Source organism: Mytilus edulis, chromosome 5 (genome assembly GCF_963676685.1).
Source record: "Mytilus edulis chromosome 5, xbMytEdul2.2, whole genome shotgun sequence".
Lineage (NCBI taxonomy): Eukaryota > Metazoa > Mollusca > Bivalvia > Mytilida > Mytilidae > Mytilus > Mytilus edulis.
In genome coordinates, this window is record NC_092348.1 from 29,301,640 (window position 1) to 29,317,709 (window position 16,070).

General features: G+C 31.2%; 1 protein-coding gene across 1 annotated transcript; it reads left to right on the forward strand.

Moving 5' to 3' along the window:
* Positions 1–845: 845 nt before the first annotated feature.
* On the forward strand, positions 846–13,847 carry LOC139523383 (dysbindin protein homolog). The gene is made up of 8 exons (XM_071317382.1): positions 846–971; positions 2,979–3,080; positions 3,793–3,853; positions 4,335–4,467; positions 5,745–5,900; positions 6,786–6,926; positions 10,282–10,413; positions 13,014–13,847. Exons 1-8 carry the CDS (start codon positions 943–945, stop codon positions 13,328–13,330), a joined length of 1,071 nt encoding a protein of 356 aa, XP_071173483.1. The 5' UTR covers positions 846–942; the 3' UTR covers positions 13,331–13,847.
* The last annotated feature ends 2,223 nt before the right edge of the window (positions 13,848–16,070 follow it).

Consider the following 16,070-nt stretch of genomic DNA (forward strand, 5'->3'; position numbering starts at 1 on the left):
TGGATACAATTATTTCCATATGTTTTATATGGTCGCCATTTTAAAATTCTAATAAAAATAATTATCACCATTTAGCATATTCTTTGGTGAACAAAATATACAGCAAGCAAATAAATAATTATATTATACTGCAATATTCTTTTATTATAAAAAATTAAAATAAGCTAAGTTAAACAGTCATCATATGTTATAGTTATTGACCAAGCCATAAAATTGAGAAAGGAAATGGGCTCTGGTGACCCTAATTACCCGAACGACGTAGTAAGAACAAAGCGATTTTACCCATGTCATGTGTTAAATTTCCTTAGACTTCCAGGCAGTGATGAACATAGTTTTCAAATTGAAGAATTGTAATCTGTGTAATGGTAACACTCATTAAGATTTTTTATGTGAAAGCGCAAAAATCGTGTCGATTTAAAACAGGTGCAGTGGCGAATCAAGAAAATTTCAAAAGGAGTAGGGGGCCGCACTGACTGCCTAAGCCGGGGTCCCGCTCGAGTCATGCTTCAGTATTTCCCTAAATAATCAACCATTCCCACCTAAATCCGGTTTTGATGTGCATCAAAGTGTAAAGCGAAAACACAAAAAACACAAGGTTTTGATTACTATACAAATCCTTAATTGGTACTAAAACAAAGTCAATGTTCGTGACTGAATAATTGACTGAAACTTACGCTATTAGCTTTTGTATAATTGGTTTTTATTTGAGTCAATAGGCCTACAGAATTTTTGATTGGGAATTTATGACTTTACGATTGAATATCTTTGATTAGGTACTTATGTATAAAGGACTCCTTTAAAAAAATACTTTCCCCGTGAAATAAAAAAAAACGAATCAGACCCGTCTTTGTCCAAATTTAGTTTCTATCACGTGACACACCATGTGACTGTACAAAATGGCAGACGAAAAACATTGAAAGAAAACAACAAAAAAAAACAACTATGAGTGTTTTTAAAAGTATAGCAGCAGGGTAGGTATACATAATTTTTACACCAACAAAAATTCAGTAAGTTTGTGCTGTTTATTTTGTTGTTCCATTCCAATATATGTGTTCAATTTTGTATGACCTGGAAGTGGAAAGATGTGGCACCTCTTCCTTCACATCTAAATTAAATCACCCTTATTGCACAAAGATCTATAAAACTAAATGACAATAAATTGGGCACTGAAAAAAGTCACCCTAGAAAATGCATAATTTTTAATAAATACAAAGGGTATAATAGAAAACTTTATAAAAAATTCAAATACTAATGGTGTGACTGAGCATTTTAATCTATTAAACATATTTGCATTGATAAAGTATTGTTAAATCTTTCCGTTTTTAAATATTTATTTGTTTTCTTCTTCGCATTCTGGTGACAGTTGCCCTTTTAGTGTATGAAGCAAATTTTAAGAAATAATATTGTAACAGGAGGGGGTCAGTGTCCACCCCTCCTGGAACATGTAGTGTCTAGTTATGTGTCCCTATTCTATCATTGGGATACCTGATATCAGGTTTTGGCTGAACTAAGCCTAAATCAAATAGAACTCAAACTCAATAATTAATTTACAGATGTACAACAATCAAGTTAAGGTTCATGTGGACCCTTTTATTTTCACCTCAAAATTTACTCTGAGTACAGAAAAACCTGTGCATCTGGAAAGGTTTTAAAGCATAGCATGCCCTAGATAAATAGAATTCAAATGCATTGTATGATTAAGAAAATCCATAACTTAACTGGCTTATGCAGTGCACTTTGTTTTCGTCCCTGCAGAAGATGATAAAATTAACAAACAGTTGAATTTCGCTTGATATGGTCCACTCAGGTACACATTTCAAATCACCAACTATTGTCAGGTATCTATTGTCCATCTACTGTCCATGTCAATCAATACAACTCACTTCAATTATTACCTGTGGGGAAGTTCTCAAACCTCTTTCTCAACTTAGTTTATTTTGGCACCTTCTAGAAGAATGAAAAATAGTGCACTGCAAAATCCTTTTAAGTTTTTATTTTTCTAAAACATAAAACATATTTGAATTTTATTTATCTAGGGCATGCAATGCCTTAAAACTTTTCCAGATGCACAGGTTTGTCTGTACTCAGAGTAAATTTTGAGGTGAAAATACAGCCATTTTAGCCAAAGGGTCCACATGAACCTTAAACGTAGTATGAAATCAAAATGAAAAGTGAATCAAAAGTTGAGTCAAAAATGAAATGTAGTGAAAAAGAAGAATTCACAAATGAATAAAAAAAGAAAAATATTTAAAGTTAAAAAAAATCAATTAAAAAAGTTAGAATTTAGTAAATTGTATCAAAATAATGCCAATGTACATGTAGTTGCTTAAAATTAATTCTACTGGGGTCAAGGGGTTCCTGTGAGCTGTAGCCTAATTAAAACTGAATTTAGTATGTATTACTGAAGTCTGCTGATATATGCATGCTGAAAGTGCATTTTTTTCATATGGAGTAGCTCCGGATCAAGTTCTAGAGAAAAAAACTTATCACTTTAAAACATCTTTGAAATAAAATGGTATTGAAGAAATATTGGAGAAATGACTGTTCATCAAACATAAACAGTAGCTTTGAATTGAATACTGTTAAAGTTTAGTTTAATAAATTTTAAAGCAACTTTGGATTCTATATAAAAAAAGAAGATGTGGTATGATTGCCAATGAAACAACTCTTCACATGAACAAATGACACAGAAATAAATTAACAACTATCATACTATAGGTCTCTGTATACGTACTGCCTTCAAAAATTAACAAAGCTCATACCACATATTCAGCTATAAAGTATGTTTAAATCAAAGTGAAACATAGAAATAATTTAGAAAATAGGAACCAGGAACATTTAAAGGAGACTCTCCAAGTCACATCCATTACAATATCTATGTATGATCATGATTTATTACTAAAATGAACATAAACATTTACATGTAGTTAATGTGAACATACATTTTAATACTTACATGTTTTAATTCATTTTTACAGATTTAAGTCTATCACATCCAGAGACACTGTCAAACAAGATATACCAATAGGTGTTTCTAAGTCAACAGTGAACTTTGATGCTGGTGCAGAACTTCTTGACAGGTACTGCAATAACATTAATTTATACACCCTGCTTCAAAGGAGGGGTATACTGGTGAACATCTCTCATTCCTTCTGTCTTTCTTTTTGACCCATTAAAGTTTGGTAGCATTTTCTCAGGATTTGACAATAAATTGAGATTTTCTGAAACTTCATTTGAGCATGATATACTATGTGATATGTTTTCACATTCATCACTTCTTGTTTATCCAATGTTGTATAAATTCAGAAATTTTTGTCATGTTTTTTTTAGTTTTGCAAAAATTCAGAAATTGTGTTGCAAAACTGAAAACTCTCATTTCCAATTTAAAACCATTTTTGTTTGCAGCACTTTCTGAAATAACAACTATTAAATATTCATAAAAAATGTTTATTCCGACAATGGCAATAGTAAATAATTTCTAAAACTATAGTACTTATTGCAGGGTTATCACAGTTAAACTTGTTTTTGTGTTTTTTTTTCTGCTACTAAAAATGCTATGTTTACCTTTATATTTATATCTAATCAACAACAACAAAAACTGTTTATAAAACACATATAGAGCACCAACCTGATTCATACTGTAAATCTTATACATTTTATATATTGTAATTAAATTTTGTAAATAATAATAAGTTACTCACTTTGCACTTTCCAGTCCAAAAGGTGTAACTTTGTTAGTTTGTTACATATCCTATACATTTGTATGTGATATTTTTATATAAATTTTTACAGTTACCAGGAAATTTGGAAGGAACTCCATGACAATTGTCAACAAAATGCAAGGAGAGCAGAGGTTGGTAAATGGTTTATTGACATAGTACCAGTCTTTCCTGAGTATCATTATTCAATACATGCGTAAATAAATATGTATTGTCAATTTTTTAAATATTTATTACAAGGGTATTTGTTAGAGGGCAGACTTAAATTATATTGTTTATCACAGACTTTTTTTATTATTTGTAAAAAAGAAATTTGTAATTTAAAAAGTTATTCTAAAAAAGTAGAATCGTACATAGAACCTAACATGTTTCAACTTTAATTTGGAGTTTAGTATGGCGTTCATTATCACTGAACTAGTATATATATTTGTTTAGGGGCCAGCAGAAGGAGGCCTCTGGTTGCGGCTGCATTGAAGACCTGTTGGTTACCTTCTGCTGTGGTCTGTTCTATGGTCGGGTTGTTGTCTCTTTGACACATTCCCCATTTCCATTCTCAATTTTATTTAAATCATGAAAATATTTTTGTGTTCGCAACACATTTATATTTATTTTTAGGATTCTGATAGCCAGATAACAGAATTGTATATTAGATATGACAGACAACAGGAAATGATGTCACAGCTACATGAAAGTCTGGTTTCTTTACCAATACTGGTGTCCCATTTACAACAAGCTACAGATTTATTGGGTGAGATTTAGGGAAAAGTTGATAGGGGATACAATACTGTAATAGTACTGTAAAGTTAGTTTTTATTATAGTATCATCAGGATTAGAAAAAAAATGTTAGGAATTTTGTGACTTAATAGTGTCTTTTAAAATATTAAAATGCAGATAAAAATCATATTTGAAAAAGATACTGCAACTGATTTTGACAGATAAGGAATTTGTTTGTAGATAAATAAAAAATTCTAAGACATTTCAATCCATTTAAATGGTCGTTCTTTAAAAAGTTTACTACAAACTTCTCTATATTTTTAGATATAAGTACTTACGCCTTTGATGCACAAAAAAAGTTATATTTTTATCTATAATATAGTTCATTAAGTATTTACTCTCCATTTCTTGCATAATAAACATTTACTTTTTGCCAAGCCTTCGACTTTTGTCGAAAAAGCGAGGCATAGAAATCCTACATTCCGTCGGCGGCGGCATCACTCTGTGGTTAAAATTTTGAAATTTTAATAACTTTTTTAAACTATCCTGGATTTGTACCAGAAGCTTGTTGATGATCATAAGATAGTATCCAGAAGTAAGTTTTGTAAAAAAAAAGATTCTGTTTTCCACATTTTACTTATAAATGGACTTAGTTTTTCTGCCAGGAAACATTACATTCACTCTGTGGTTCAAGTTTTTAAAATTTTGGCATAACTTTCTTAAACTATCTTGGATTTGTACCAAACTTGGACAGGAGGTTGTTTATGATCATAAAAAAGTATCCAGAAGTAAATTTTGAAAAAAAAAACCCATCCATTTTCCCCCGTAATTTACTTATAAATGGACTTAGTTTTTCTGCCAGGAAACATAACATTCACTCTGTGGTTAAAGTTTTTAAATTTTGATAACATTCTTGAACTCTCCTGGAATTGTACCAAACTTGGACAGAAGCTTGTTTATGATCAAAAGCTAGTATCTAGAAGGAAATTTTGTTAAAATTTTGTACTTATTTATCAGTATTTTACTTATAAATGGACTTAGTTTTTCTTCCAGTTAACATTACATACAGTGTGCAGTTAAAGTTTTTAAAACATTTATTAGATTCATAAACAATCCTGATTTTTACCAAACTTAGATAGAGGCTTCCTATAATCAAGAGATAATTTCAAGAGGAATGTTTTTATTAATTTTTTTCCACATTTTTGTTGAGCCTGCGATTAACAGCGAAAATAGGTGAGACCTAGGGTTCCTACAAACGCTAACAGATTTTTGGTATATATGATGATCTTTTAAAATTTATATATTTAAAGCATCCTTAGAAGGAGAATATGAAAAAGTCAATACAGCTTTAATAAATCTAGAAGATGTAATAGAAGAAAAAGAACTGATGAATGCACAGTTCATTGACACACAGAAACTGTCAGGATATAACCAGAGAAAACAAGATGAACTTGAAAACTGTAAAGGTAATTATATACACAAGTCATTAACACTAAGAATCTATAGGGGTATGATATTAAGGTCGATGTTTGTAACTTTCTTACCATTTTTTGCAACAAATGAAATAAAAACATTATTCTTAAAACAGGTATTTTTTTTAGAATTTTGTTGACAAACTTTATTCTTGGTTAAGTTTTAAAAAAACCTTAAGGAAAAATGTATATCAGAAAAGATTTACTTTTTCTGTTCAGTTGATACAAATTTCTTACCTTTCCACAATATACAATGTACTCATTTACCATTAACTTATTCTATTGTGAAAAACAAGAATATATTATCTATACTAATAAAGGAAGAGACTGATTTCATTGAGGCGCAACTCTTCTGGAAACATACAAAGACGGAAATATTTGTGATATAGTGTTTGCACTTCCTAAATTAGTCTTAGAAACGATCTTTTTTCCCAAGAAAATGCCAAGTTTTGAGAAAGTATTCAAATATGGAGACTGTGATCAATCTGTGTCTTATATGCTTTCGCACATGCTCAGTCTACATACTGCTCACTTCTTCTAAGTTGCTTCTACTGGCATAGAACACAGGTAAATTAGGCATTAAAATGTTTTATTTATAACTAAAGACATTCCTGATAGGTTAGAACTCAGAAAAAGAATGAAAAAAATATATCCTACCTATCGACCATATCTTGCTGACATCTTCTAGTAGATAGAATATCTACACTTAACATTCAGTTTTAAAATTTAAAAAGGTAATAAGTATTCTTTCTTTCATTTTTTCTGTTTGTATTTTATTTATAACCACATTTTAAACTCTATATAAAAAAGAAGATGTGGTATGATTGCCAATGAGACAACTTTCCACATATCTATGTTTAAATTTTAATGCTTTTTTAGTTCAGTTAGCTAGAGACCATGCTAAAAAGATACACGACTATGAGAAAAGGAAGAAAAATATACAGAAAGAAAGAGAAGAAGCTTTCCAGGATGCATTTGAAGATGATCTTGATTATTTCAAAACATATGGACGTTTAGATAGTAAGTTTCACTTTTCCTTCTGGTGTACATAAGTGCTCATGAGTATTTTTTCTGTCAATTACACAAATATTTAGGTACAGTACACAATATTTAAGAGATAAGTATATGTCCATAGTTATTGATAAAGGTTTTTGTACCTGTGTCACCAAAGGGCTGAAGCAGGTCTACAGGTAGTAACCTCTCAATTCCAACTGTCTCTCTGTCCTTCTAGATCTGTCTGAAATAGATATTTAGGCACAGTACACTGTATTCAACAGATAAGTATATGTCCATGGTCATTGAAACAGTTTTTGTACCTGTGTCACCAAAGGGTGGAAGCAGGTCTACAGGTAGTAACCTCTCAATTCCAACTGTCATTCTGTCCTTCTAGATCTGTCTGAAACAAATACAGATATTTAGGCACAGTACACTGTATTCAACAGATAAGTATATGTCCATGGTCATTGAAACAGTTTTTGTACCTGTGTCACCAAAGGGTGGAAGCAGGTCTACAGGTAGTAACCTCTCAATTCCAACTGTCATTCTGTCCTTCTAGATCTGTCTGAAACAAATACAGATATTTAGGCACAGTACACTGTATTCAACAGATAAGTATATGTCCATGGTCATTGAAACAGTTTTTGTATCTGTGTCACCAAAGGGTGGAAGCAGGTCTGTAAACTCTCCATTTCATCAGTCTCTTGGTCTGTCTGTTTAAGAGATAGAAACTTTCATCAAAGTAAATGGGAAAGATTTAATATTTGGTCTGCAGCTTGAATATGTTTAGTTGTAGCAAGTTAGCAATTTTTGCATCTGCTGTGCTGCCACTTTCTGTTTGCCAATGGTTGGTAATTCAAATTTAATAACACTCGTTATACAAAGCAAACTTTTGTCAAACTTTTCTTGGCTCCAATTGAAAAGAATGATTTTAGTATTTGATCTTGGAATGATCAGTTATGCTCTGATATACATGTTACCTCAATCAATTAGCCGTTTCAGAATCTAAAGAATCATGGGTAATTTCATTGTCCGTACCCAAAATGAAAATAACGCCATGTCATTGGTTCAATTTCCATTGTTTATGACATTTTTAACCAATCAGAACGTTGTGGTGTACACTTTTGAAAATATTACCCAGGATGCATTAGATTCTGAAACGGCGAATTGTGTGCAGTATTGGTCTTGTTTCATCTTTTTGGGTGTTGAAGATTGCATTCATACTAAAAACCTTTATGGGGCTGGTTTGATAGCTACTAAATACCATATTTTATCACTACTTTTAAGATAAAGAAATATAGTGCATTCAGCACAAAATTCCAAACATTGAATCTATAAACATTGGAAGAAACTTATCAATAAAATGTACACTCAGATATTCAAGTGACAAAATTATACATATGTTTATCACAACGCTTGTCAAGATAAGACCATTAATTTAGCATGGTGTATAAATCAAGTATCAGCTGTTCTAAAATATCAATGATGTCATATTTAAGCAAGAGGCGAAAGATGAAAAATTCAAACAAGTACACAATAATATGATAACATCATGGGTAAAAAAAAAAAAGAAAGATCAACAGACAAACAACAATACGATTTAAAATTAAAGTTATCTTCCTTTGAAAGTACCAATGCTTAACATGCTTAAGGTTGCAGTCTTGTAATTGAGTGCTCCATAGGCTTACATGCAAAAACAGCTAATCTTTGAAAATAAAAAAATAATAAACAGCTGCGCCATGAGCGCATGATACTCCCGTCGTCTTGTGTAGTAGCAATTATTATCTAACGTTGCGTTATTCTATTTTTATACTAAGCTTGGTTTTAGCGGAATAAAGTAACCGTATCTTTAATAAACAGCTGCGTCATGAGTGCATGATACGCCCATCGTCTTGTGTGAAAGTTTTATGCAGTAATCATAAATAGTTTCTGAGAAAGTTTTAAGCAATAACCATATATTATTTTTTGAGATACTGAGGGACCCCCCCTCTTTTTTTTCTTCAAAAATACTAAATTTCACTAAAATAAAATTTTGAATCAAAACCAAAAAGTATACAGATCTTTAGATTAATATAACAAAGAAGTGTGTAAAGTTTTAAGCAATATTCATAAATTGTTTTTGAGATACGGCACGACATGTGAAAAAAACCTCCCCCTTTTTTACAAAATACTAAACTGAAAAATAAAATTTTGAATCATCACCAAAAAGTATACAGATCTTTAGATTAATATAACAAAGAAGTGTGTAAAGTTTAAGCAATAATCATAAATAGTTTTTGAGATACGGCGCAACATGTAAAAACCCCTCCCCCTTTTTTACAAAATACTAAACTGAAAAATAAAATTTTGAATCATCACCAAAAAGTATACAGATCTTAAGATTAATATAACTAAGAATTGTGTAAAGTTTTAAGCAATAATCAAAAATCGTTTTTGATATACGATGCGACATGTGAAAAAAACACCCCCATGTTTTAGTTACAAAGTGCTGTAACTCAATAAGTTTTAATCTTATTTTCACCAAAAAGTATACAGATCATTTGACCATCATAAGAAACAACTATAATAAGTTTCATAAAATTTGTATAAGTCGTTCTCAAGTTACGGTGCGACATGTTTACTCCGGACAGACGGACGGACACTGGACATTTGTATAACATAATACGTCCCGTCGTATAAAAAATGCTACATAGAAAAAAAATTTCATGTTCATATGATGTATGTACTAATGTGAAATTGTGATCTTATCGGAAAAAAAGTGGGTAATGCCGCAAAGAATAAAAAGTAATCCTGAAGTCAAAACATTTTTTTTCTACTTTCTGTTTGTTGTTTTTACTAGACCGCACCACTTCCAGTAAACATGATATCCTTCCACTTTCCTGGATTGATATCCCCCAAAAGATGCAAGATTTTTTTTAAGTCTATATATATGTTTCAATTCAGCATAAAACTATACTCAAACAGAAAAAATTGAGTTCAGATAAAAATGCATTATTTTGTTTCCCTCCATGTTTTGACATGCACCGGAAACTGGAGTTGTAATACAAGACTGGTACCTTAATGCAATTTTGATGTTTAATTTTTAGCTCCAATAGCAAGTGAATGTAATCTGTACCCTTCAGTGCTTACAAGCACTTTGATTATGTAACTCTTATTGAGTTATAATATTTCATTTAAAAACTGTCTGCCAAGTTGAATAAAAAATTAAAAGTTCTCAGATTGAAAATATCACATTGAAAAATTTGAGGAAAATTGAAAATATGAGATTATAAATTTTGATAGCAGAGTAATTGATCCTTTAAATTTATATAGATATTTGAGAACCCAAAAGAGCAAATTTCATATTTGTTAAACTTAAAGTATCTTGTCTACATTACAGAAGTTTCTGTTACTAGTTCAGAGGGAAGTAAAAAGGTTGATATAGCTGATTTTTCATTTGAAGAAGAAGATGATGCATTAGATGAATTCCTTGGATCAACTGAAGTCACACCTGGAAATGAAAACCTAACAGGTATGTATCTTAAAGGGGTCTCATTTGGGGGTTCTTATCCAGGATCCCTCTTACTGTTTTGTCAGATTCCTGTGTCCGGCTTTCAGAATGTACATAAGCAATTCTCATTTTTTTGTAATTTCCTGTGTCTTGCTAGACTTCATTTCTGGTTTTCAGGGCACAATAATTTGACTTTCACATGTCATTATTACTAAAAATTGGCAATCACATCAGGCTTAGACCCAAATGAGACCCACTTAGAGTAGATATGTCTTTATTCATGATCCATAATTCAATGATAAAAAATGCAAAATATATGAATAAGCTAAATAATAATATTAAGATTTATGGTGTACTACTTACATATATTAACTCAGCAATTTAGAAAATAAATAACAAACTGTTTACATATACGATTATAATTATAATATATTATTCTCAACGTGTCTGTATTTCTGAAATTTCTTGTTTGATATGATGACCTTTAGGTTTTTTTGTGTTATTTTGATGCTGTCACATTATAAATGCAATGTTAAAAAGACATCTTTTAGTAATTCATGTAGAAATGTGTTAAGGTATTGCCAGTGGTAGTGTTTCATGTAGTAATTACACATTGTTGTTATATAACATAATAATATAAGAAATCCACACCATCAAGCCTGAATTAGTAGAGTAGCTATTGTTTTGAATATTATAGAAAGTTTTTTGACTACAATGTCATTGAAGGGTGTAAGCCTTAAGATTAGTTGTAGCAGAGAAACTTTCTAGTCCAAAGATAATCTGTTAATCACTATTTTCCTATGCAACATCAATGACATTGGTTGATACCATTGTGTTCTCACTCTACATTGTTTATTACATGAGCAACACAATGGGTGCCGCATGCAGGGCCGTAACTACATTGAGGCAAATGAGGCAAATGCCTCATGTAAAAAATTTCAAAAAAAAAATGAAACAAAAAGGTTGTTTTCATATCAAATTCACGAAAAGTGTCTTGCAAGAAGCAAGACGTTCTCTTCGCTCTCTGGTGTATCCCCTGGATGTTTTTCGTTATTCATGTTTCTAGTTTCCTTTTAGTTTTCAGAGTTGATGTTCTATTGTTTGTACTTCTGTGTTCCGGGTTTGTCTTTTGTTCATTTATTGTCCTACTTTATGACTATAGTCTGAGCGTTGATTTTCATTTGTAAACGTGGTTTTGCAATGTTGCATGTCCACCGATGTCCAGCACTGTGCGAGAAATATAATTTAAGAACATGCGATGCTACTCAGTGGACACAAAAAAATGTCCTTTCTGCATGGATAATTGAAATTGATATCAAAGAATACAAAATAGTTTGTTTCATTGTAAATAAAACTAGATAGCTGACATGGTTTGAATTAAAGTAAGGTCACATATTTCCCGGTATCAAATAATTTGAAGAAAAAAACAAGGTATTGCCATATATGACCTTTTACATTGAAAGGTTAAACTTGCATTAAGTCGTGTTGAGAACCTTTAACAGATAATAAAGGAGTATGGGGACATAATCGCACACAAAGTCAATGCATAGAAAAAATACAAATGATCAATGGTCAAAGTTTGTGTTCCTGCTCTTCATCTTGATAGTTACCGGATGGTCTTCAACAATACTTTTAAAGAATCATTAATACCGTAAAAGATCGTAAAACAAGGTGAAGATGGTCCCTAGTGTGGACTTCAGCAGTACTAGTACTTAAAGTATAATACTGCAATGTCACTATATTTAAATATAGTCATAAAAAAATCTCCAAAGTCTAATTACAATACAAGACAAGAACAAACAGACAGACACGGTATTAATAATTATGAGAATTACGATTTTTGCTTTATCCTACATATCGGTCTTTTAATGTTGTCTCTAATGGTTTTGCTTTGGAACCTGATTGTCGAAAAAAATATCTAAAAATTAATTAAGCCGTTTCAATGCAAGAAAGAGTCTGGGAAATGCTCAGAATGCACGATTTTGCGTTATTTTTCTCAGAGCTTCTTGGGGGCCTTAAGCGGCCCCAGACCCCTCGCCCAAAATTTTTCGCCTTGTATTTTGCCTCACTATTAAAAGAGGCTCTGGCATGTGGAGCAGGATCGGTTTACCCTTCTTGAGCACCTGGGATCACCTCTAGTTTCCGGTTGGGTTCATGTTGCTTTGTCTTTATTTTTTTAATTTGTGTCTTGTATACTATTATTTGTCCGTTTGTCTTTGTCTATTTTAATACTATTGAATATCAATAATGTGGTCATTTGTGTGAATTTCCTGTTTACAAAATTTTGAATTTTTTCGAAAAACTAAGGATTTTCTTATTCCAGGCATAGATTACCTTAGCCATATTTGGCACAACTTTTTGGGATTTCGGATCCTCAACGCTCTTCAACTTTGTACTTGCTTGGCTTCATAAATATTTTGGTATGAGCGTCACTGATGAGTCTCCTGTAGACGAAACTCGCGTCTGGCATACTTAATTATAATCCTGGTACCTTTGATAACTATTAGCTATGGCATTGTCATTTCATTTTTGATCTATGAGTTTGAATGTCCCTCTGGCATCTTTTGCCCTTCTTTTATGAAAAATGAAAAAGTAAAAATATATATTTGAATTTTTTATAGAATCATTTGAAGAAACAGAAAATGTTTTTAGTGAAGATGATTATATTCCAAAGTTAGATGAAGAATCAGATTTGATTAAATCTGGGGATACTGCAACAAGTGACAGTGATGTTGAAAATAGACAAGCAAACATAGTAGAACAACAAAATTCAATACAAACTTGGATAAACAACAGCAGTCCAAAAGAAAAAGGATCAGGTGAAGGTCAGGAGACAAAGAACAATTCAACAAATAGTGGAGATGAAAAGACTGGTCAAGAAAGTAATGCTCTTGAAAAGACAGAAAAAAATAAAGATGATTCAGCTGAGGATTCTTAATATTTGTAATTTAATACAATGTACACATTCCAAAAATGTTGTTATTTTATGAATAGGACTACTTTCTTGAGAAGCACTCTCAAGTTTATAATGTAAAGAAAGACAGACTTGTTCGAATGATAGACATTTTTGGACACTTTATTTATTTTCAAGGAAAATTATTCTGTAAACAAAAACTTATGCTATAGAAAATGGAAAGAAACCTTCAACATTATTTGACCACTAGCTTGTATTTATCAATAATGAAATATAGATTTAAGTCAATGTTTTTGAGTGTCCTTCCAGTGTTGAAATGGAAGACTATTTAACTCTTAAATTCAGAGCAATGGCGACTTCCATATATAAGGTATTTTACTTATATTATAGTGTTTATTGATATTGCTTAATTGTTATATATGACCATGTTATTTTTCTTTTTAAAGCTTTTAACATGTTTAATGATCTTTAATGCAATGGGAACAATGTTTCATTAAGTTTTCTTTAGCTTCTTTATGAAATAAATATATATGTATATGTATATATATTGTGCTTTTTGTTCTGAATATATGTATTACTGCCATTTTCAAGAATAGTCATTTTAAAGTGGCTAGTTAAAGGGATTTTGATGAAAACGGTTATCCCATGCGGAGGTTATAAATATATAGTAGCGCTGCTTATATTTTCTTTCCATGCATGAGATAGCACACTTTAGCTGATTAAAAGACTAAAATGACAGACAGCTCTGGCTAAAGACAAGAGAACTCAGCATTATTGAAAGTTGCAGGACTCCTAGATGTTAATACTAAACAGTGTTCTTCCCCAGGCAAAGCATTTAGCGTCATGGTAAACAGGGAAATTTGAAATACCCTCTTGTTTCTAAAAGTTATAGCATCACATCAAGGTGTAATACTACCATTGATTTTCTCCTATTTGTCTTTGTCAAATTTGCACTTTTCAAAAAAATCTGCAAAATTTGTTTCAAATAAAGAAATACTTGGCATGAGTAAAGTGTTATCCAGTACTATAGAAAAAAATTCACATAACATTTCATTGCATATAAGAAAATAACCATCACTCGAAGTTAACCAATCAAATTTCTCACCTTATTTAATCTGGGTACAAGGTTTAGTCACCATGTAACCTCAAGATTACAAAATATTCTATAGAAATCCCAAATAAAAAAATAATGGTGCTTTGAAATACCCAAGACATATGTTTATGACACAGAAATCTTTTACTGCAATAAAATGTAGGATTAATTACCTACAACTGTCAAATTCAAGGGAATATTTTTTCGACCTATTTTCGTATACAACCGGATGTGACGTACCATGATTTGGTGGTATTACACCTCAATAACATAATCTATAAGAAAACTAATAAAGATAGCATCACATTACCCTGATGTCAAAAGGCCCTGGGGAGAACACTGCTAAATAAATTAAACAGATAATAGTGTGATAATCATGTTAAAAGTAAAATGACAAAAATACCAAACTCCTATGAATGTTTAAAACAGAAAGTCCGTAATAAAATGGGAAAATCGGCAGCTCAAACACATCAAACAAATGAATATTAACTGTCATATTCGTGACTTGGTGGAGATTATATGAAATCTACACCATACATTTATAGTTCATATAATATGTCTGAATCAGTTGTTAAATATATCATATACTTAGTCAATCTAAATGCCAGAACAAAAACAATATTCTAGTTGGACATAAACTTATAAGTAAGTAATTGCAATTGTTGTGTATCCCTGTTCAATATTCATAAATCAATTTAACTGACACAAATCCAGGACACAAACCATTATCAAGAGAAACACATTAACTATAAGAGAAAAAGAATGGAACAGCATAAACACTGAACTGATACAAAAACAAACGCCAACATACATAGTAATGTAAAGATAAATATCAAAAATACAGAACTACGAATAAAATTCTATTCAGAAAGTCCCTACTCAAATGACAAAATCAAAAGCTCAAGCACATCGAACGAATGGACTACAGTTAGTGATAAATCAACGACATAAGGACACAATTGTATTAATGACTAGTGATCAGAGACATGGACATCAAATGACTACTAAAAATACTAGAAAGCGATCAGTCTATAAGAAGGCAACAGAAGTATACCGCTGTTTGAAATTCATTAATTGATTGAGAAAAATACAAATCCTGGTTACAAACTTAAACTTAGGGAAACACATAAGAGGAGAACAACGACACAACAAAAACACATCACTAAAATGCAACACACAGAAACGATCTATAATATCAGAATAGCCTTTTTCCTGAATTGGTACAGGAAATTTTAAGAAAAAATGGTTGGTTGAACCTGGTTATTGTGGATAACCAAACCTCCCACTTTTATGGTTAAATATAACATTAAAATTACAACGTTACATAACAGAACTAAAATACCAAGAAATGGGAGAACATACAGGACGGAGAAATACTAAAATAATAGCTATCAAAAGTTACCTGGCTTATAATTTAATACGCCAGACAAAAGGGACAAGTTTGTATAGCTGTTCTACAGTGAGATAAGGTTTACAGTGGGGAATTAGTAGGTCCATATTTTACAGGAAAATAATTTCTCTTTTTGTAATTACAGTTCTGATATACTAACTTACCTGTATTACATGGACTTTTATCACATAATGTGTATTCCATTTTGAGGTAAAGATTGTACAAAATGTAATCGAATCTCTGCAGTTATTACTTTGTAAAGTATATTTCAGCCATCTTCG

What these genes read in the sequence shown, in the direction of transcription:
- LOC139523383 (XM_071317382.1), top strand. Translation starts at nt 943, where the DNA reads ATGAGTGTTTTTAAAAGTATAGCAGCAGG. An exon ending in ACAAGCTACAGATTTATTGG is followed by an intron (nt 4,468 to 5,744) that starts GTGAGATTTAGG and finishes ATATATTTAAAG; the next exon opens with CATCCTTAGAAGGAGAATAT. An exon ending in AACATATGGACGTTTAGATA is followed by an intron (nt 6,927 to 10,281) that starts GTAAGTTTCACT and finishes TCTACATTACAG; the next exon opens with AAGTTTCTGTTACTAGTTCA.